Here is a 22492-nt window from a genome sequence, read left to right on the forward strand (position 1 = left end):
GTCATTCCTGAGGCAAGGGAAATGAAAACAGGAGTGTCTTTAATCAAATGCAGTCAATGGTCATGGTGTGTTCGAATACATAAAGCTGTGCTTTCGGTGATTGAATAAAATTCAAGGGTGGAGTAGAGTTGCTGCCTTACAACTCCAGAGACCTGGGTTTGATCCTGACTATGGGTGTTGTCTGAATGAAGTTTGCACGTTCTCCCTGTGACCACGTGGGTTTTCTCTGGATGCTCCGAGTTCCACCCACATTCCAAAGATGTGCAGGTTTGTAGGTTAATTGGCTTCTGGAAATTCTCCAAACTGTGTAGGGTAGAATTGATGTACGGGTGATCGCTGGTTGGCGCAGACTCGATGGGTCGAAGGGCCTGTTTTCACACTGCATCTCTAAAGTAAATTAAAATGCCCTGCGGAGCAAATGTTGATCTAGTGAGTGGAACTCTTGACAACTAAAATCTCGAAGGTTGCCCAGATTCCTGATTGGATTTGACCATTCATAGAAGGAAGAAGATTGCAACTGCTATGATTAAAAAAGCACAAACTGCGGCAAATTTCAGGAGGCTCGCTGAATTTAGCATTGTTACCTGAAGGTTCTGATTTATAGCTCTGCGGATTTTATGTCTGGGATTGGAGGTTGTTGTGTTAGCATTCCCAAACCTCATTCCCATGTGGAAATTCTAATAATGAGTGATGGGTCATGAGCTATTCTCATCCATACAATATCAATGCAATACCATTGAGCAGTTGAGGCTCATTTGTACTGCTTATCTCCTGTTCTGCTTTGTTTCCTGATGCTTCCTTCTTGCTGAAGCTTATTTTGCTGTGGATTTTCTGACCCCGAGCCTGCTGAGAGGAGCAAGAATGGAGTCTATGTCAAAGGGGCTCACTCTGTTAGCTTCCCTTCTACAACTGCTTTGAGTTCTTTCATTTAATTCCTGTAATATTTTAACCTTAAAGTTGTGTATGAAACCTCTTGAAATAAAGATTTGCATTGTACGGTTTCAAAAATGCTGACACTTGCTTTTATAGATTTTGTATAGATTTTTTATAAGGATGGAAACTCAGCATTGTGTCGTTGCCCAGCTCATCTTGAGGAGGTGGATATAGATTTACTTTCAATGCTGATAATCTTAATGGTTCCAATGACTCAAGGATACTTTATTGTCACATGTTCCTAGATGCAGTGTAATTCCATCTTCTTCTTCTTCTTGCGTATGGCGTGCACAGCCTAAAGTTGTAAGACAACTTGTTCTGTTTGATCTTCTGTTTGTGCACGCCAGGTTGATTGTATTCGTCAAAACAGGGTGGACCAAGTGAAATCCCACCACCCCAGTGAAATGTTATCATAATGTCGAAAGGTTACATCTCCAAAAATTAACATCTATTCAACGATATGTTTAATGAATGTTTTATAACAATATACCATTTATTTACATTGCATTATTTTTAATATTCTTTCAACAGATCCTGCTGGCATCAGACCCAGATCCAGAACAGGTAGGCCTAATGTTCAGAGCCTTGTGTGTTTAAATGCAACAAATAATAAGGTGAACAATACACTATTTAGACTTAAAGCTGCATTCAGGGGTAAAATGTGGAAACAGTCAAAAAAAGCGCTGGAAAGTGTGATGGTGGTGCAATCTTTGTCTCTTGGTTGGTATCTCCTGCAGTTGTAAGGTCATCCACTTAATGAGTTTGTTTAACCAAACTCGCAGAGAGTGGGTTTGCTCTCAGGAAAGGCCGATCTTACATCTGCAACTAGTGTGAATGGGTGATTGATTGTCCGTGTGGACTCGATGGGCCGAAGGGCCTGTTTCCATGATGTATCTCTAAACTAAACTAAACTAAGCTAAACGGCAGCACGGTGGTGCAGCAATAGAGTTGCTGCTATACAGCCCCTTTCAATGCCAGAGACTCTGGTACGATCCTGACTATGGGTGCTGGCTGTACGGAGTTTGTGGGTTTTCTCCGAGATCTTTGGTTTCCTCCCACACTCCAAATAGGTACAGGTCTTGTAGGTTAATTAGCTTGGTGTAAATGTAAATTGTCCCTTGTGTGTGTGGGATAGTGTTAATGTGCGGGGATCACTGGTCGGCGTGGACTCAGTCGGTGAAGAACCTGTTATTGTGCTGTGTCTCTCGACTAAACTAAACTAGACTAAACTAAACTAACCTCAGGAGTTAATTATAATTGACAAATCAATGCCATAGCTGCTATGTTTTGTTGCCTAAAGATCTTATCAAAAGGGCTGGAGCGGCATCACAATAATCTTATACAGCTAATTGTACACAAGTTGCGAGAAAGACGATGGTGTAAAATTGGAGACCCTAGTGGGTTCCACATTTCCTTGATCGTTACTGGCTTTGATTTATATCTTTTCATACCTTTAGTTTCCCTCTCCCCTGACTCTCAGACTGAAGAAGGATCTGGACCCAAAACGTCACCTATTTAATTTCCCCAGAGATGCTGCCTGACCCGCTGAGTTATTCTAGCATTTTGTGCCTATCTTCGGTGTAAACCAGCATCTGCAGTTCCTTCCAACACATCCCCAACTGTATTTGGTTTATATAAAGTAAAGTTTTTAAATCCCTCATATGCTTTCAATTCTACTGCCAGTATTTATTAATCATTCCTATTTTCGCACCTGATGTTCCTCTGGCACATCACATGTGGATGAGAGCAAGTAGTACTGGCAGGCTTCCTTCCCCAATGGACACAAATGAACGGATTGAATATTAGCAGCATCCTGGCAGCTTTTATGATCACTTTCAGCGGCTGGTGTAGAGATCCCCAGGGTAAATTAAGTCAATTATATACCTTGCATGGTAGTAAGGTTGAACCTACGACTGCTGAAATGTTGATTCAGCAGCCTAACCACCAGACTACAATGATTTGACTAAAAAGCATAGTTTTAACATAACTCTTTGCTAAAAATCTCTTCAAGCAACCAGGTGATACCGACCAAGAAAGCAGTGTTTATGAAACCTCGTGAAAGACTTGCATTTCCTAGACATTTGGTTCACGAGAGGCACAAACCAATTTTTCCATTTTCACACTGGAGTGTAAGGTTTATGTTATTGTCAATAAGTAATAAACAATATGCAACAAACAGGCGGCACGGTGGCACAGCGGCATAGTTGCAGCGCCGGAGACCCGGTTTCAATCCTGACTGCGGGTGCTGTCTGTACAGAGTTTGTACGTTCTCCCCATGGGTTTTGTTCGGGAGCTCCGGTTTCCTCCCACACTCCAAAGACATACAGGTTTGTAGGCTAATTGGCTTGGAAAATTTGTAAATTGTCCCTTGTGTGTTAGTGTGCGGGGATCGCTGGTCGGTGTGGACTCGGTGGGCCGAAGGGCTTGTTTCCACAACTTATCTTTAAACTAAAAACACGATGACTACATATTAAAGTTTTAAGCACAATTTACTATTGATGTTGTGTTAAACTGTGTCTAAATCATGTTTGATCCAAATTATGTGGTTTCTTTCTGTTTCTCTGAAGTCTACATCAGTTTGGAAATGTTCCATTGGGAATAAATGATTGCTATTCCTTCAGTAAAGTGGTGCAATGAAAATATAATGAGACCAGCTAGTGAGTGAAATGAGAAATGTCAGCTTTCAGGCTATGGTGCAAAAGCTGAACTGGATGAGGACAAGTGTTCGGTTTAAACACGTTGCAGAAAATTCCTGTCTTCCAAGTGGTTTCACTGTTGTGCGAGGAGACCTGGAAAGTTAATGGTGGCGTAGATTTCCCAAAATATGCTATTTTTCAAGCATTTACATCCATTCCCATCTTGACCAGCAGACCTAAACAAACAGCATTCACTTTTTTTTAATGCAAGGAACTGCAGATGCTGCTTTACAACAAAAAAAAGTTCAAGTGCTGGAGTAACTCAGCGGGTCAGGCAGCATCACTGGACATGATTAGGATAAGTCGGGGCCCTTAGAATTGAGTAGTGAAGGGGGGGGGCACTGGAAAAGAGGTCAAAGGATGGTAAGTGATAGGTGGATACAGGTGAGAAGGGTTTTGATTGTCAGATGGGAAGCCAAAGGCTAGAGATAAACAGGAGATAAAATGGTGCCAGATAAGAGAAGAAGAGTCAAATGTGAAGCCAAAGGCTCTTTCTGTTAAAATGTGCCATAAAGTTTTCATATTTCCACCATTGTGGTACATTTTAAATTCAGTTTTTTATACATCCAGGTGATTTTATGGTGAGTGGGAGCAAAATAGTTTAATTGGTCAGCCAAACACAAAGTGCTGGAGAAACTCAGCGGGTCAGTCAGCATCTGTGAAGGGAATGGGTAGGCAACGTCTCGGGTCAGGACCCTCTCCCTGTTCCTTCCCTCCCCAGATGCTGCCTGACCAGCTGAGTTTCTCCAGCACTTTGTGCTTTGTTCAAGATTCCCTGTGTCCCCATTTAACTCCCCAGTCTGGTCATTTTCTGCCTGTTACTCTCATCCGTACTTATTTATCTCTCCGCCAACAGCCACGAAGATGTCATCCATTTAACACCCAACACTGAGCCACACTACCTACTCTGATGCTGATGGGACAGAACTATTTATAACTGACTTTAGTCATGGAGAGTCTGACCAGGGTGGGCCATATTGTATGAGCTCAGCTTAATACTTTACCCAGATCATCATCGAATGATGTGCTTAGTCCTGCAGTAAATTTTACTGCTCCTGATCCATAGCAATAAACATGCAGTGAACAAGAGTTTCGACCCGAAACGTTGCCTATTTCCTTCTCTCCATAGATGCTGCCTCACCCGCTGAGTTTCTCCAGCATTTTTGTCTACCTGCAGTGAACAATAGTTCAGTGAAGCATCATATGTCTTGTTTTCCCTTATCCCTAACTGAAGAAGGGTCTTGAAACGTCACCCATTCCTTCTCTCCAGAGATGCTGCCTGTCGTGCTGAGCTACTTCAGCTTTTTGTGTTGATCTAATAGTTCAATGAAGATAGACACAAAATGCTGGTGTAACTCAGTGGGACAGGCAGCATCTCTGGAGAAAAGGAATGGGTGACATTTCGGGTTGAGACTCTTCTTCAGACTGAGACTCAGGTGAGAGGGAGACATAGAGATATGGAAGGGTAAGGTTTGAAAACGACTGATCAAAGGGGAAGATGTTCAAGGAAAATGTAGAATGGTTCATTGTTAGCTGAGGAGAAGGTGACAACAAAGTAAAATTTAATCAGGAGGACAATGAAACTAGTTGGAGAACTAGGATGGGAGAGGGACAGAGAGAGGAAAAGCAAGGATTACTTGAATTTAGCGAAATAAATATTCATACCGCAGGGTTGTAAGATGCCCAAGTGAAATATGAGGTGCTGTTCCTCCAATTTGCGTTCGACCTCACTCTGGCAGTAGAAGAATGGTTCTTTATTGTCACTTGTACCGAGGTATAGTGAAATTCTTTTTTAGCAAGTGTCTTTTTATACTTTATTACAAAATATTGGGATGGGTATGAAATACATGAAAAATACCCAGACTTTGGTTGGGTTTGGATTGGCTATGGTTTATGGAGTTTTAATTTTAAATCTTAGCAAATCTCATATTCATGAGTATCCAGTATTGGTTTAAATGTGAAATACCAGGCATCCTTTGTGTGCAGGAGAGAAGCACAATATTATTCCACGTGTGAAACATTTGAATAAGTGAGCATTACCCAGTTGTCTCGCTTGCTATTTTCAGTATCAAGATAACTTCCAGATTCAGAAGATTCACGGTTCAAAGCTGGACAATGAAAAAAAGAAAGTGTTCAAGAGTGCTGGAGATGATTTGGGTTTAAATTTCTGAGTTTCACTGACTGGATTATGTTGTGTCTACATATACAATCAATACCATCTCTTCTTCCTCGTTGTCATGCATTCTTTCTTGTTTTCTCCCCCTCTTCGTCAGCAGCTTCCTGATTGTGTCCAAGAGATTGTGGATTGATTAAAAATTATTCATAAAGTCTTCAGTAAACCAAAACATGCTGTCAATTCCAGGATAAAAGTCGCTGCATAAAACATCCAGTGTCGGTGTTTGAAGTTAATTGATATTGGGAACTACTGTACATTGATATGTTTGTTATTTCTGTACGGTTTTACTGGGTACTTTTGCTGCGAGCATTTCAATGGATCTTTATCTTCTGGGACTTTTGTGGTCTGTTCTATTTTGCTGCTAATGGCCACTTTGTTCTTGAGCTCTCAAAGAACGACTTAAACTTTTAACAAGTTGCTGCAGCAAGGATTTCAGTTCATAAAAGGATCTACAGTATGCAATCTGCTCTCTTTACCAGACACACTAATTCCAAGATGATGTATAGCTTCTAAGAGACGTTCTTGCTTCAGCTATTTTACAGCTGGGGTGCATCGGATTTCCTAATCTTCGTATATTTCTGCTCTTCAGAATCAAAATGTAACCGAAATTCACCCAGGTCGAGGTGAAAATTCTTTGGGTGTTGGGTTTGTGTTATTCTCCACCCTCTTGCCCGCAACCTAACCTGCGTTAACGGAAAACTTTTTGGGACTTTCTCTTTGGTTTGTTTTTCTTCTGCTATTTCTGCCTGGTCTTGCTGAGTTATTTTTTTTCTCCTGCTGGGTTTATCCTTCCTGCCTAAACTTGCCTGACCCTTTGCCTGAAGGAGGCTGTTCTCTCGACCCGTTCTTGCTCAATCTTCCCCCCCCCCCCCATGGCATCACCGAAGAACCAGGAGAAAACTAATGAGAAACAACCCCGGTAAAGTGGGGAATGGTTCGGACAGAGGAGAGCATTAACTTGGGGAATGGAGCAAACAAGACGAAGAAAAAAGGAGCACCAGTTATCAAGTAAAGGAACAAACTAAGGAGAGGAAATCAAAAAACTTCTTCCCGTTAGCTCTAAGCTCTAGCAAGCTCTATGTAAACGTCTGATTGAGAAAAATAAAACTGGGGCGAAAGTTAAACAAATGAAGCATTAAATATACTTGGCCCGTTTCTAATTTACAGGCACAAATATTTTCAACTCTCAATGCCAAGGCAGCCAATCTATAAATAGCTCTGACATTTGTACATTTTGGAATAGTGTTAACGATTTGTCTTCCATCATTATATACTGCATTCAGTCAAATGTTAAGGATGTTCTGGGGCAACATCCATTGATTCTGTCCTCTCACTGTTTAACAATCCCCGCTGAGGCCGTATCATACTGTCACGTATGGAGATGCTCCCGATTTTATTTTACGGTCAGCTGGGCATTTAAAATACCCAACCATTATTGGCTATGCTGGCGAATCTCTGAAACAATCAAAATTAGATGTCCGGGCTGCACGGTGGCGCAGCAGTAGAGTTGCTGCCTTACAGCACGTACAGCGCCAGAGACCCGGGCACGATCTCTGCCTCAGAGGGTGGTGGAGGCAGGTTCTATGAATGCTTTCAAGAGAGAGCTAGTTAGGGCTCTTAAAAATAGCGGAGTCAGGGGATATGGGGAGAAGACAGGAACGGGTACTGATTGGGGATGATCAGCCATGATCACATTGAATGGCAGTGCTGGCTCGAAGGGCCGAATGGCCTACTCCTGCACCTATAGTCTATTGTCTAAATTCACTTAAGCAGAGTTCCTGTTTGCCTCTAATGGAATGTGCATCTAATCCCTAACGGGGGCCTTCTGCTTAGCTGCTCTTATGATGGAGCTGCAGACTGGCAGGAAACCAATGCTCAGAGACCCTGAAGTATGTTTCAAGTACAGCTGGGACCTAGTTGAAACTGTACAGATAGTACGATATCTTGTTAACATCTAAAAGATATTTGGATAGGTACAATACATAGAAAGGAAAGGTTTATTTTAGTTTAGATTATTTATTATTGCAACGTGTACACGAGAGACAGGGAAAAGCTTTCTGTTGCGTACTATCCAGTCAGCAAAATAAACTATGCATGATTACAATTAAGCTGTCCACAGTGTTCAGATACAGGATAAAGGGCATTACATTTAGTGCAAGGTAAAGTTTAGTTAAGTCGGATTCCAGAAATTTGTCACCCTCTTAAACGTACCTTAAATGTTTATGTGCCTCTTTTTTAAATTTGTGCTCCTTGCAACTATGTTCCCTTGTTTGCAACTCTACCACCAGTACAAATATCACAACATCTACCCTGTCAGGCCCAATCACAATCTTTGGTCTAAATTAGGGATCAGATTACACAGTTTGCAATGAGGATTGCTATAGTGCCAACTTGATGCTCATCTTATTTTGTCCAAAATGAGCGCACCTATTAATTATGCAATCTTTATGCATGATACATTCAAAATAATTCAAATTTGTAATATCCTCTCTAAAGGCAGATGTTGAAAGCTGCCACATTCAATACTCATCACATGTGTTTTCCCACCATTTCAATTATTTTCCTTTCATGGTTTAATTCAATGTATTTGATTATCTCACCCCTTTGAAGATGCTTCTAAAGGAAATGCTTTATATTATCATTATGATTCATTTCAACAATCTTCCAAAGAATTAGGTAATTAATTTTAAAAAAAAAGTACTATGATTCCATATGCACAATGAAAAGTTTTAATGAAAAGTTTTCACTCATTTTCAAAGTGATTGACATTTGACCATTGAGATGAGGACATGAAGACATTAGCTGATAATCATTTAGCGGACATATTGATTTCCTTTATTTTTAGGGAGATATTAAATTATTTAAAATAAACAGTTAACACATACTGTATGTTAGCATAAAATAATTCAATAACACTGCACAATGTGTCTGTGTGCTTATATCTCTACAATAACAAGGCTCTGTTTTGATTTATTTAATGATACAGCATGGAAACAGGCCTTTCGGCCCACCAGATCCATGCTGTCCATTGATCACCTGTTTACTTCTATGTCATTATCACTTTTGCATCGCTGCCTACACGCTTGGGGACATTTACAGAGGCCTATTAACCTACAAATCCGCACATCTTTTGGGAGGAATCCCAAGTGGTCACAGGGAGAAGGTGAAAACTCCACACGGACAGCACCCGAGGACAAGATCAAACCCGGTTTTCAACCCCAATAACCACTGCTCTTGCCTCACCAAATATTTCATATGATATTATAATATAGTCATAATATTACTTTACACTTAGATGTCCATTGACTTTCCAGGAATTTTGGAAACGTCATAAATGTTCCAATTTTAATAAGGGTTAAAGGATCTGTGACCCAATGCATAGTTATCATGTTTCATATTTATTCATACTTCAAGTCATTTCATATTTCACACAATGCTAAAGGAGGCTCTTTGATCCATTAACTCGATGCTGGCTCTCAGACATTCCTGTCACTTCTTTCCCTGTAAACTATTCTCGCTGTGTCCATCAATTCCCTATTGTTTCTCTTGCTATTCACCTTCACTACAAGGGGAACTTATATAATGGGCTAACCTGCAACCCTAGCACATCCACGGTACGTGGCAGGAAACCAAATAACCCAGAAGAAAACCACGTGGTCAAGGGTAGAGCATATACACTCAATAAAGATGGCCCCCGAGATCAGGGCCTAGGTCACAGAAACAGGGAGGCATTCTTGTCTTGCTCTTAGCCTGTTAACACCAACCATCCCTCGTGTTAAGTGACATAAATGAGGCCCAACTTACATCGTGAGCTTATAATTGGCAGCACAGTGATGATGCTGGTAGAGATGCTGCCTCACAATGCCAGAGACCCGGGTTTGATCCTGACCTTGGGTGCTGTCTGTGTGGAGTCTTCATGTTCTCCCTGTGACCACGTGGGCTACCTCCGTGTGCTCGGGTTTCCTCCCACATCCCTAAGATGTGCGGGTTTGGAGGTCAATTGGCCTCTGTAAATTGCCCAAGATATGTCGGATGAGAATGTTGGATAACATAGAACGTGTGAAACGGGTGATTGATGGTCTTCGTAGCCTCAGTGGCTGAAGGGCCTGTTTCCATGCGATATCTTTAAACTAAACTAAACTAAACTGTATCAGATAGACACAAAATGCTGGAGTAACTCATCGGGTCAGGCAGCATCACTGGAGAAAAGGAATAGGTGACATTTCTGCTCTCGATAACTCAATGACGTCTCAATAGATGACGCCTCGAACCAAAACGCCACCTATTCCTTTTTTCGAGAGATACTGTCTGACCCGCTGAGTTACTCCAGATATTGTGTCTATCTATCTTCGGTGTAAACCAGCATCTGTAGTTCCTTCCAACACATAAACAGTATCAGCACTCTAGTGGCATAAAGACCTCTTCCTGACCCCCTCCCTGCCCATCCAGTCCCACAATCCAGACAGAGGTGCAGCAGTGTCCACAACCTAAACCTACCACATACCTCGACTGGAGTGATAGCCACCAAGGGATGTGTCTGATAAACACAATTACTATAGTAAAACCCTCGACATCCGTGATTCAATGGTGGTAATTTAAGTGATTTAAAAATTAAATACAAATAATGTAAGCTGTTTCCTCCCTAATAATGAGCATGCCCACTGACTTTAGCAAATTACTGGAATTAATGAAGGTAATTATTATTTCCCCACAATCTTGTCAGTCTTGTCTGCAACTTGGCTGCAATATTTTGAAGTTTATCCCATGATTTAGATAGTGCCTAAAAACAGTCCCCCAGGCTCAGTTTCCAGTTCACAGGCTCCAACAATTGTTAGAAACATAGAAAAATAGGTGCAGGAGTAGACCATTCGGCCCTTTGAGCCAGCACCGCCATTCAATATTATCATGGCGGATCATCTAAAATCAGTACCCCGTTCCTGCTTTTTCCCCATATCCCTTGTTCCTTGGTGGACAAAAGTGCTGGAGCATCTATGGAGCGAAGGAAATAGGCAACGTTTCGGGCCATAACCCTTCGAAACCCTTTTGTCTACCTTCGATTTTCCAGCATATGCAGTTCCTTCTTAATCTTGATTCCTTTAGCCCTAAGAGCTAAATCTAACTCTCTCTTGATAATCCTTTAATAATCAACAATCCACTTGTGGGCTGATGACAATAAGTGCGCACGTAAAACAATAGTCCCTTTGGTTTAGTTTATTGTCACGTGTACTTACTATAGGTGCAGTGAAAAGCTTTTGTTGCGTGCTAACCAGCAATCAGAAAGACAATACATGATTACAATTGAACAAGCCACTGTGTACAGATACATGATAAAGGGAATAAAGTGAATAATGTTAACTGTGCAAGGTAAAGTCCAGTAAAGTCCGATTAAAGATAGCCCGAGGGTCTCCAATGAGGTAGATTGTAGCTCAGGACTGCTCTCTAGTTGTTGGTAGGATGGTTCAGTTGTCTGAAAGAGCTGGGAAGAAACTGTCCCTGAATCTGGATGTGTGCGTTTTCACACTTCTGTACCTCTTGCCTAATGGGGGAGGGGAGAAGAGGGAGTGGCCAGGGTGAGACTCCTCCTTGATTATGTTGGGGGTCTTGCAGAGGCGGCGTGAGGTGTCAATGGAGTCAATGGAGGGGAGGTTGGTTTGTGTGATGGTCTGGGATGCGTCCACCGTCGATAACAGTACTGAATCTGTGCCACGTATTTTGCATAGAGAATAAAGAGGGCTGATATGTTGATGCCAGAACTCCGAACTTGGATGCTTTTGCAGTGTTATGCAATAATTCTGCATAAAAATTGGCTCCTTGATGCTGTTAACCACTCAAGTCACGTCAAATTCAACAATCTCTGGCATCTTCAATCCCTGTGAATGCCTGCCCAGGGCTATTATCTCATCAGCTGAGCATTTTGCACAACCACATAATGTCTCGTGGTAGATGTGGGCTCGGCATTACATGCTAGTTGAACTGAGTGAGATTTGTTTGTGCTTTGTGTTTTTTAAGGTGTGCCACGTTGGCGGGATTCATACAAAAGTACTCACGATTACCTTCGACAACAGGCTCTCAATGACGAACACTCGCCTCCGTGGCATCACCCAGTATTACCACAAGAGCTTCCGCCACAGAACCAGCAACCAGCATTTAAAGAAGGTCTGCTAGTATTACTACTAGTCGATGCTCATCTTCCATTTCCTGCTTAACAGCAAGTGCACGTCAACTTGGAGCACCTCTCTCCTCGAATCCACCACCCGCGACACTTTGCTGCCTTCACTCATCACATTTCCGGCCTCTGTCACTATCTCAACTCTCCCCTTCCCCCATCCACTTGACTCCATCTTCCGATCAACCGCCTATATCGCTTGCTGGCACTTCCCCAACTTCTCTCTCCTCACCACTTCGTACCGGCTATCTCCCCTCTACCCTTTCAGCCCAGGTGGAGGGTTCTGACCCACAACGTCGACGGTCCATTTCCCTCCACAGATGCTGCTTGACCGGCTGAGTACCTTCAGCAAATTGTTTATTGCTCCTGGAGCACCATTGGATGAGATTAAGCTGACCTTCCTTCAACTTGCGGTGACCTTCTTCTGTCTTCCTCCTGACTTCTTACATGTGTTTGTAATTGAAAACATTTTGTCTTGGTCCATGAACTGAACGGACAATTAACCATTTTATTCCGAAGCTGCATTTTTTCCATTTGTCGAGGCCTTATGATCATTTGATTCCTGGAAGAACACCTTATATTTCTGATTCCAAAACTATGTTGATGTCATTCTCACCTGGTTGCCACAGATTTCCAGAGACTTTTCTCTTTTCTGATCCTATTCAATTAGAATAAATCTAGCGAACACCGTTCTGGAGCAGAATTTGGAGAACACTAAGTCATAACAAGTCACCTCTACAATAAGTCATCTCTGCATTTAAAATGTAACTTGGAGGACTTTAATTTAACTTATAAGATTTTAAAAAATCAATTTTCTAGCAAAACAGGTCATCTGTGCACTCAGCTACAATTTGAAAGCCAACTTTATTCTTATTATAAGTAGGAGTGTTCCCTTGTCAGTTACTGCTTGGATCAGCATCACATTTGGGCGGCATGGTGGTGCAGCGGTAGAGTTATTGCCTTACAGTGCTTACAGCACCTGAGACGGGTTAAATCCCGACTGCGGGTGCTGTCTGTATGGAGTTTGTACGTTCTCCCCGTGACCGTGTGGATTTTCTCTGAGATCTTAGGTTTCCTCCCACACTCCAAAGTTGTACAGGTTTGTAGGTTCATTGGCTTGGTATAAAAGTAAATTGGCCCTAGTGTGTGTAGGATAGTGTTAATTTGAGGGTCGGTGCAGACTCGGTGGGCTGAAGGGCCTGTTTCTGTGCTGTATCTCTAAACTTAACTAAACTAAAAACACTAAATTACTTCATTGCAAGAACAAGCTTTTGAATCCTCAGCAATTCACACTCTTTCAGTTGTAACATTTTGGACTTTCTTATGAAAGGAGTATGTTTATGAGCTGGTGAGGTGGACAATATGGATGCCAAGGTAGGCATATCCATATTCCAATATTTGGGAAAGTGTAGCAGATTAGAGAACTTGATAAGGTTGCACATCAACGATGGAACTTTCACACAAGAATGAGAACATTACTTGCCCTAATCTGCTTTTTACCAGAATAGACACCAATCGTTTTCAGATCTCTATCATCTCTTGGCCAAGTGTACCAAAGTGTACTAAAAACAGTGTACTAATTACATGCAGGATAATGAGAAGGGAAAATGAATCTGGATGGCTATAATTCAGTTGATGGGTAAGCACATGAATGCTGCCCAATTTTTTTTAAAAGTTAGTAAAATCAGATGCTTCCTTCTTAACATCTGGGGGCGGAGCGGTGGTGCAGCGGTAGAGTTGCTGCCTTACAGCGCAAGAGACCCATGTTCGATCGTGACCACGGGTGCTGCCTGTACGGAGTTTGTATGTTCTCCCTGTGACCGCGTGGGTTTTCTCCGGGTGCTCCAGTTTCCTCCCACACTCCAAAGACGTACAGGTTTGTAGGTTAATTGGCTTTGCAAAGTAGTAGATTGTCCCTAGTGTGTAGGACAGTGCTAGTGTACGGGGTGATCGCTGGTCGGCGTGGACTCGGTGGGCCAAAAGGCCTGTTTCCACGCTGTACCTCTAAAGTCTAAAGTCAAATGCAAATCTGCCTTGCTGAAAGAATTTTCCAAACTGAAACAATGTAGTTCAGTAGCATCCCATGTCATGGCATTTGCACTGTGGAGATGTTCGAGAAGAATGCTGACAGTTGTTAAAAGCACCATTGCTGTTGTTCACATAAAATGGACGAGAAACACTTAAGTTAAAATCTAAAAGAGATCCAAATATAGTTGCATTTGCCTTAATCCTGAAGATAATTTCAGGTTTGGGGAAACTGTCTAGTAAAAGCAGAGCACGTGATCATCATTAGATGCAGTCGAGTGCGATGTCTTTAACAAAGAGTGAAAATAAGGTTAGAATAAGTGAAAGTGACAGAATCAGGGTGCTGCAGTCTTGTTTCCCCAGAATTAGGTATTTAATGTCCAACATGCTTGTGGCAACTGACAGGTTCATTCAGGCTGGCTGCAGATGTGATTGTCCTCATAGGGATGTCATCTAGGGACAGCAAGCCATTACAATGGTTCAATGGTACTTTTTCTGTTTTTTCATACTTTCCGTTTAATTAAATAACCTCGCATTTCCTCACATTACACTCCTGTGGCAAATATTTTCCCACTTATCTAATCTGTCTATGTCATGTTGCAGACTCTGCATTCTCCTCACAATGTTTTTCCATCTCCTTGTATCATCTGCGTGCAGGTTCGATCGAACCCAGGTTCAATCCTGACCTTGGGTGCTGAGTTTGTAGGTTGATAGTTTTAGTAAATTGCCCCTGGTGTGCAGGGAGTAGAAAGTGGCGTAACATAGAACTGGTGCGAAAGGGTGATCGATGGTCGGCGCGGACTCGATGGGCCAAAGGTTTTACTGCTGCACCTTTCAATCAGGAAAGGAAGCAATTCAGAGGAAATTCACTCAGTTGATCCCTGAAATTAAAGGCAGAAAACTGCAAAGTGAAGCATATAGTCAGGAAGAATAAGGAAAGACAGCAATATAAAGGGCTCAATTGCAAGGAGGCATATGGACAGAAATTGACACAAATATTTGATGCTGCTACACCAGAAAGTGATTTTAGGTGGTGGTGTAAAGGCCAAATCTGTTGAGGTTACATTGACCTGTTATAAAACAATGAAGATCTGGATCCAGTTTAGGACATTGCACTAAAGCAAGTATGGGAAGATCCATAGAGGGTGCAGAGAAGATTAGGTAGGATCGTCACAATGTAAGGGGTCAGATTGGAGAAATTATGATTGTTCTCCTTAGAGTTGTGGGGTCATGTGAAAGAAGTGTGCGGAATTGTCCAGGACTGAAACAGAGTGAATGAAACAAAAAAAGTTTCCTTTGGCAGTAACGCCAGCTTTTGGAGGATGCAGATTTAGAGGAAAAGGGAGGAAGAGCCAAAGCTGATTTGGGAAAATTATTTTTCACGAATCAAGTGATCTTGATCTGGAAGTTACGGTCTGAGAGGGTGGTGGTAGAAGATTCAACTTGCAGGGTTGTGGGGGAATAAGGAATGGGGATGACACGAATGCTGAGGAAATAGCTTGATCAGAATCAGAATAGTACTTTATTTGCCAAGTATGTTTCGCAACATACGAGGAATTTCATTTGCCAAGTCAGTCATATAAATAAAAAGCAACAGAACACTCAAAACACATTTTACCATGAACATCCATCACAGTGACTCCTACATATTCCTCACTGTGATGGAAGGCGAAATAAAGTTCAAGTCCCTTCCCTTTGGGAAGGTATGATGATACTCTGTTAACAAATGACATTACTGTCAACTCCAGTGCAATCTATGTTATTCTTCTTGAAATATGTCAACTTTAACTTTTGTGTCTTTACCTTCATGGAAATGGAAGAAGGTTGTACTATAATAAGTTTCTTGGCCTACACGAGGTCTGCAGCCTCACATCGCTTGAAACTTTGGTTCAATTCTAACCTCCAGTCCTGTCAGTGTGGGATTTGTTTGTTCTCTCTGTAACAGCATGGGTTTCCTCCGGGTGCTCCGGTTTCCCCTATTTCTCGAACACGTTTGGGTTGGTAGGTTAATTGGTCACCCTAAATTAGTGGGTGGTAAAAGCTGCGGAGAATGAGGTGAAATAAGGAGAATAGTGCAATTGGGTGGTTGATGGTTGCCATGGACACAGTGGCTGTGAGGGTCTGTTTCCACGTTAGATGACTATGATCCTTGAAAACTTGTGATATGTGTCACTAGGCATATAGAATTCAAAGTCAGCAAATTACTTTCATAAGTAACGTATCAAATTGAATTCCATTCCAGTGACTTTATTCAATAGAGAAGGGCAGAGTTGGACTTATTTTAAAGCAGATCCTTGAAAGTAATTGAGAGACATTTAGTTTAGTTTAGTTTAGAGATACAGTGCGGAAACAGGTCTTTCGGCCCACCGAGTCTCCGCACATTAACACTATCCTACAAACACTAGGGACAATTTACACATACACCAAGTCAATTAACCTACAAACCTGTACGTATTTGGAGTGTGTGTGGAAACTGAAGACCTTGGAGAAAACCCACGTGGTCATGGGGAGAACGTACAATCTCCATACAGATAGCGCCCATGGTCGGGATCAAAAATGGATAGGTGACGTTTTGGGTCGGAACCCTTCTTCAGACTGATTGCAGGAGGGAGGAACTGGAAGCAGGAAGAGACCAAGACAAATTTGTTCCGTTCAGTTCAGTTTGGGCTGGTAACATGACTTCGGGAAGGGTGGTTCCGATAGGCTGATTGTTGGCTAGGGATGGTGTGATCCCAAGATGAATACGTCGTTGTGAACTGTGGAACTGGTTCACGAACTTTTAATGGTGGAAGGGGGAGGGGAGTGTTTGTATAAGTTACCTAAAGTTAGAGAATTCAACGTTCATACCGCTGGGTTGTAAGCTACCCAAGCAAAATAAGAGGTGCTGTTCCTCCAATTTGCATATGGCCTCACACTTTCATAAGGCCAATCAGTCAGTCATGGAGATATTTGTTGTAACAGGCAGAGAAGGACTGGGATGAGGAAAACATTTTCACCCAGAGAGTTTTGACTCTGTGGAATTCTCTGCCACAGAAGGCAGTGAAGGCCAATTCACTGCATGTATTCAGGATAGAGTTAGATATAGCTCTTAGGGCTAACGGAATCAAGGGATATGGGGAGAAAGCAGGAACAGGGTACTGATTCTGGATGATCAGCCATGATCATAATGAATGGCGGTGCTGGCTCAAAGGGTCGAATGGCCTACTCCTGCACATATTTTCTAAGTTTCTATGTCAAACAACACCATCTCTGGATGAGTCCATGGTGAGTGTTTGTCGGCACTGGGCCTGTACTCGCTGAAGTTTAGAAGAATGAGCAGAACCTCATTGAAACATACCGAATAGTGAAAGGCCTGAATAGAGTGGATGTTGAGAGGATGTTTCCACTAGTGGGACAGTCTAGGACAAGAGGCCATAGCCTCTGAATAAAAAGGTCATACCTTTAGGTAGGATATGAGGAGGAATTTATTTAGTCAGAGGGTAGCAAATCTATGGAATTCACTGCCACAGAAGGCTGTGAGGTCAGGTCAATGGATATTTTTACAGTGTAGATTTATAGATTCTTGATCAGGAAGGGTATCAGGGGTTATGGGGAGAAGGCAGGAGAATGGGGTTGAGTGGGAAAGATAGATCAGCCATGATTGAATGGGTCGAATGGCCTAACTCTGCACCCATTACTAATGAACTTATGAGTCAGAATAACAGGCACACATATTTTGTTTTCTGGGAGCTAGGTGGTGTGTTAGGGGCAGATGTATGCAATGTGCATTTCCATTCCCTGGAGGAAATGGAAAGAGCATTTCTTGTCACAACTAATGCAACATTCTATTTCTGTTGTCAGCACAACCAGGCGGGGAGTTTAGGAATTCAAGGTAGAATGGGCGACACGGTGGCACAGGGGTAGAGTTGTTGCCTTACAGCGCTTACAGAGCCAGAGACCTGGATTCGATCCTGACTTGTCAGTACGGAGTTTGTACGTTCTCTCCGTGACCTGCGTGGGTTTTCTCCGAGAACTTCGGTTTCCTCCCACACTCCAAAGACGTACTGGTTTGTAGGTTAATTGGTTTGGTATAAATGTAAAAAACTGTCCATAGTGTGTGTAGGGTAGTGTTAACGTGCAGGGATTGTTGGTCGGTGCGGACTCGGTGGGTCGAAGGGTCCACTGTATCTCTAAACTAAACTACCACTAAAAATAGGCGAGAATGTACTTTGAAAGCAATAATTTTTCAATTTTCTCTCCTCATAATCAAAGTGCACAGCAGACCAAAAGCAGCTGGATGCAAAACAAGAATAGTCACGGTCGATGTTCCTCGGTATAAAGTGGACCCCACTTCAGTGGGCTTCTTCCTGTGGCCATCGTGTGTTGAAGTACAGCGCTGTTCCGGTTGTTGTAACACCAAGACTTATAAATGCATTCCGTCTCATGCAAGTTACAGATCCTTTCAGGTAGGTACTGCAACGTGTTTAGATTCTGTAACCACAGCTTTTTATAAGATTTCGAAAGTCTGCTCAGTATCCTGTCAATTAATTCCCAAGGTAACTCCACTCAGTAAGTCAATACTGTCCACAAAGATAATATAGTTAAGTTCTGGCGTACACAAATTCAATATGTTTAGCCAAACTCCTTAAAGGTTCAGGCAAAAACACTTCAGATTCTTGGGTACTGGGGCTGAAACAAGGTGGATTCATGGGCATTCAATGGAGCTATATTTGGAATAAAAGCTAAAATGAGACATTCCAACATCTCATGATTAATTTCGGCAACATTTGAAGAAAACTTTCCATAAACCTCAGTCTGCCCACTAGTTAAATAGAATTGCAGGCTCATCAACTTCTACAGATGCACCGTAGAAAGCATTTTATCGGGATGCATCACAGCATAGTTTGGGAACAGCTCCATCCAGGAAATTGCAGAGAATTGTGGATGCAGCCCAGACCATAATGCAAACCAATATCCCTTCCATAAGTTTGCTGCTGCACCCGCTGAGTTTCCCCAAAAATTTTGTGTACCTTCCCTTCCATTGACCATTTACCTCACTCTGCCATGGCACGGCCACCAGCATAATCAAGGATAAGTCTCATCCCGGACACTCCCTCTTCTCCCCTCTCCCACCAGGCAAGAGGTACAGAAGTGTGAAAACACACACCTTCAGATTCAGGGACAGCTTTTTCCCAGCTGTTATCAGGCAACTGAACCATCCTATCACCAACTAGAGTGGTTCTGAGCTACCATCTACCTCATTGGAGACTCTCGGACTATCTTTAATCAGACTTTACTGGACTTTATCTTGCACAAAATGTTATTCCCTTTATCCCGTATCTGTACTCTGTGGATGGATTGATTGTAATCATGTATAGTCTTCCCGCTGACCAGACAGCAGGCAACAAAAAAGCTTTTCACTTTTCGGTAAACTAAAATAAACTAAATTAAAAAGTGTCATTCCAGCAAAATAATTTATTTTTTGATTCTTGTCATCGATGCCTTCTAAATTAGGAAGCTGCTCACTCAGTAGCCACACCTGTTTTGAAGTCCAATATTTGTATGCTAAATGTGTCAGCTCTTTATTTAGCCCATTTCTGGACTAGAGAGATATTTCAATATTTGAAAAGGGTCACCATTGAGACATGGGTAAATATTTCAGCCATTTTTACTCCACGAACGTTGAATTAGGTCAATGAGAATCTGTGGTGCTAGTGTTGGCTGAATGAAGCCAACTCTCATTTCCCCATTCAAACATTTTCATGACGTATTTTTCAATTTCCTGAAGAATTTTCCTTAAAGGTAGAGCCAAGTAATGGTGTATCATGTCCTGGTTTCAAGGTTGCAAAGTGTGAGTTGTCCCAACTGAGATAACCGACATTGATTCGGAAAGTTACAAAGATTTGCTAAGTTTAAAGTTAGTTTATTATTGTCACATTTACCGAGGCACATTGAAAAGCTTTTTTGTTCCATGCTATCTAGTCAGTGAAAAGACTATACATTTACCACAGTTGAGCTGTCCACAGTGTACAGGTACAGGATAAAAGGAATAATGTTTAGTGCAAGATAAAGTTCAGTAAAGTTTGATTAAAGATAGTCCAAGAGTCTCTAATGGAGTTGATGGTAAGTCAAGACTGCACTCTAGTTGTTGGTAGGATGGTTACGTTGCCAGATCACGGCTGGGAAGAAACTGTCCCGGAATCTGGAGGTGTGCGTTTTGAAACTTCCCTACCTCATGCCTGATGGGAGAGGGGAGAAGAGGGAGTGATGGGGGTGAGACTCATCCTTGATTATGCTGGTGGCCTTGCCGAGGCAGTGTGAAGTGTAGATGGAGTCAATGGAAGGGAGGTTGGTTTGTGTGGTGGTCTGGGCTACGTTGAACACACCGAAGATACAAAAGTGACTGATGTGATATCCTAAAATTTCAGCCACGAGTTGGGGTGGAGCGTAGGGTGGTATTGACAATAGTTATTATTGTCAAGTGCACTGAGATACAGTGAAAAACTCTGGTGCGTATAACATTGTGGTCAACTACTAACTACAATTCAACTTGTTAGTGGCTGGGATCTCTATGGTGGAAAGATAGGCAAAGAAGACAACAGGGATGCAGGGAATTAACTCAGAATCCATAATTTGAAGATTAAAGAAGGTAATTGTTTCCACTAGAAAGTAGATTTGCATTGGGTAATAATTGCAGAAAATGGGGGAAATAATCTACAGATCAAGCAGCATCCGTATAGAGTGAAACAGAGTTAATGTTTAAATACAACAACTTTCCCAGTTCAAATGAAAGTCATCAATCTGTTTTCTCTCCACAGTTACTATCTGACTTGCTGAGATCTTCCAGTATTATGTGTTTTATTTCAGAGTTTCAACATCTGCCCTATTTTGCTTTTTGTGTTTGGATATTTCAGTTTGTAAGCTCTACAGGATCTGGGACAGAATGCAAGAAAAGGAACTGGCCCCAACCACATTTGTGGACAACACCTACTCACTATTGACCAAGCTTAAGCAACCTGGCACTTAATGAAACACATCCTTGTGTAATGAATGTGCTTACTTTGGATGTACATTAAGTCAAATTTAACCTAATTTAGGCAGCGAGAATCAAAAAAATACATTCTTTTGCTGGAATTACATTTTTTTTTAGAACATAGAACTAGTAAATAATAACCTGCAATGCTATTTAATGAGTGGGCAGACTGGGGTTTTATGGAAAGGTTTCTTCAAATGTTGCCCAAATTAATCATAAGATGTTGGAATGTCTCATTTTGGATTTCATTCCGAATTCAGATCTATTTAATGCCAATAAACCAAGCTTGTATCAGTCCCAAAACCCAAGAATCGGAAGTGTTATCTCCTGAACCTTTAACCTGTCTTAACGTTTTGAATTTACGCAAACCATGAACTTGACTATATTATTTATGCAATCTTGTTTTTTAACTCTTGTACCTGCTGTTATTCAAGGGTTCAATGCTGCTTTTATTGTCACCTGTGGAAACGCGAAGTGAAATTATTTTCTTATAAACGGTCCAGTATAGTATTGCCCTAACTAAGCACATCCCCGATTAGCAAAGTGTGCAGAAATAGTTTACAGAGATGCAGGGAATTAAGTCAGAGTCCATAATTTGAAGTTTAAAAAAGGTAATTCTTTCCACTGCCATTTTCAAAGTCCAGTCCATGCTCTAGTTCCCTATCCGGGCGAGTCCCAGACTGCTGCAGGCCTCAAGCCATCATCTTCCTTGGATCCGACATTTCTCTCCTCGCCCATCCGTTATTGTGCCCCGCAGCCAACATCAAGGAATCTTTATTTCATTGCTGATGCCATTTCTTATGTTTCTTTGCCTAGATACTTCACGGAAGTATTGATAGAAGCAATTTGGACTGAGTACTATTAAGTACGATTAAGTACTATTCTTAATTTGCAGATTGCCAAGTTATCTTATCGATATGGTCGGAAAGAACTCACCATTCACACTGTAAGCATCAGAGAGCATCTAAGCTGTAACTGTACAGAGCTCGCAAAGCTACATCATCCAAGGTGAGGGGCCACATTTTACTTCTAATTGACTCGATGTCACACGGTCTTTGTTCTAAGTCACGGTGTGTCGCAATGTTTTGGATACAGCCAGCTTCAGATATCAAAAGATTCATACAATTTTCCAATCCAGAATGCTGGAGTAACTTAGTGGGACAGACAGCATCTCTGATGAGAAGGAATGGGTGATGTTTTGGGTCGAGACCCTTTCTCAGACTGAAATAAATGATCAGATTGTTTGTCTTTAATGAAATAGATTAGGGAATAAATATTGGCCAGGATACAAACTCTCCTGCATGTATGGACAGCACAGTGAAGTTGGAACAAATCTTAATTTACTCAGATGGATTGGTCTTTATTCACGTTAGCCCTGGAAACAGGCCGTAGATAAAGTGAACATTGTTACTTTTATAGACTGAACAGTGAAATGATCATTAAAGATTTATTTTAACACCATTCACGGAACATACATGTGACCC

At 41.8% G+C, this 22492-nt stretch overlaps 1 protein-coding gene across 3 annotated transcripts in view; it reads left to right on the forward strand.

The window, feature by feature from the left end:
* The window catches only part of LOC116987985 (platelet-derived growth factor subunit A-like), a 53090-nt gene that overhangs the window by 25841 nt on the left and 4757 nt on the right, over positions 1-22492 (forward strand). For 2 of the 3 annotated variants that reach the window (XM_033044356.1, XM_033044357.1), the window contains 4 exons: positions 1465-1497; positions 11815-11961; positions 18248-18441; positions 21904-22016. In XM_033044356.1, the coding sequence (XP_032900247.1) occupies positions 1465-1497; positions 11815-11961; positions 18248-18441; positions 21904-22016 (487 nt within the window). The remainder of the gene's footprint in view (positions 1-1464; positions 1498-11814; positions 11962-18247; positions 18442-21903; positions 22017-22492) is intronic. The other variant, XM_033044359.1, reaches the window with a different exon arrangement.

This window comes from Amblyraja radiata, chromosome 26 (genome assembly GCF_010909765.2).
Source record: "Amblyraja radiata isolate CabotCenter1 chromosome 26, sAmbRad1.1.pri, whole genome shotgun sequence".
NCBI classification, from domain to species: domain Eukaryota; kingdom Metazoa; phylum Chordata; class Chondrichthyes; order Rajiformes; family Rajidae; genus Amblyraja; species Amblyraja radiata.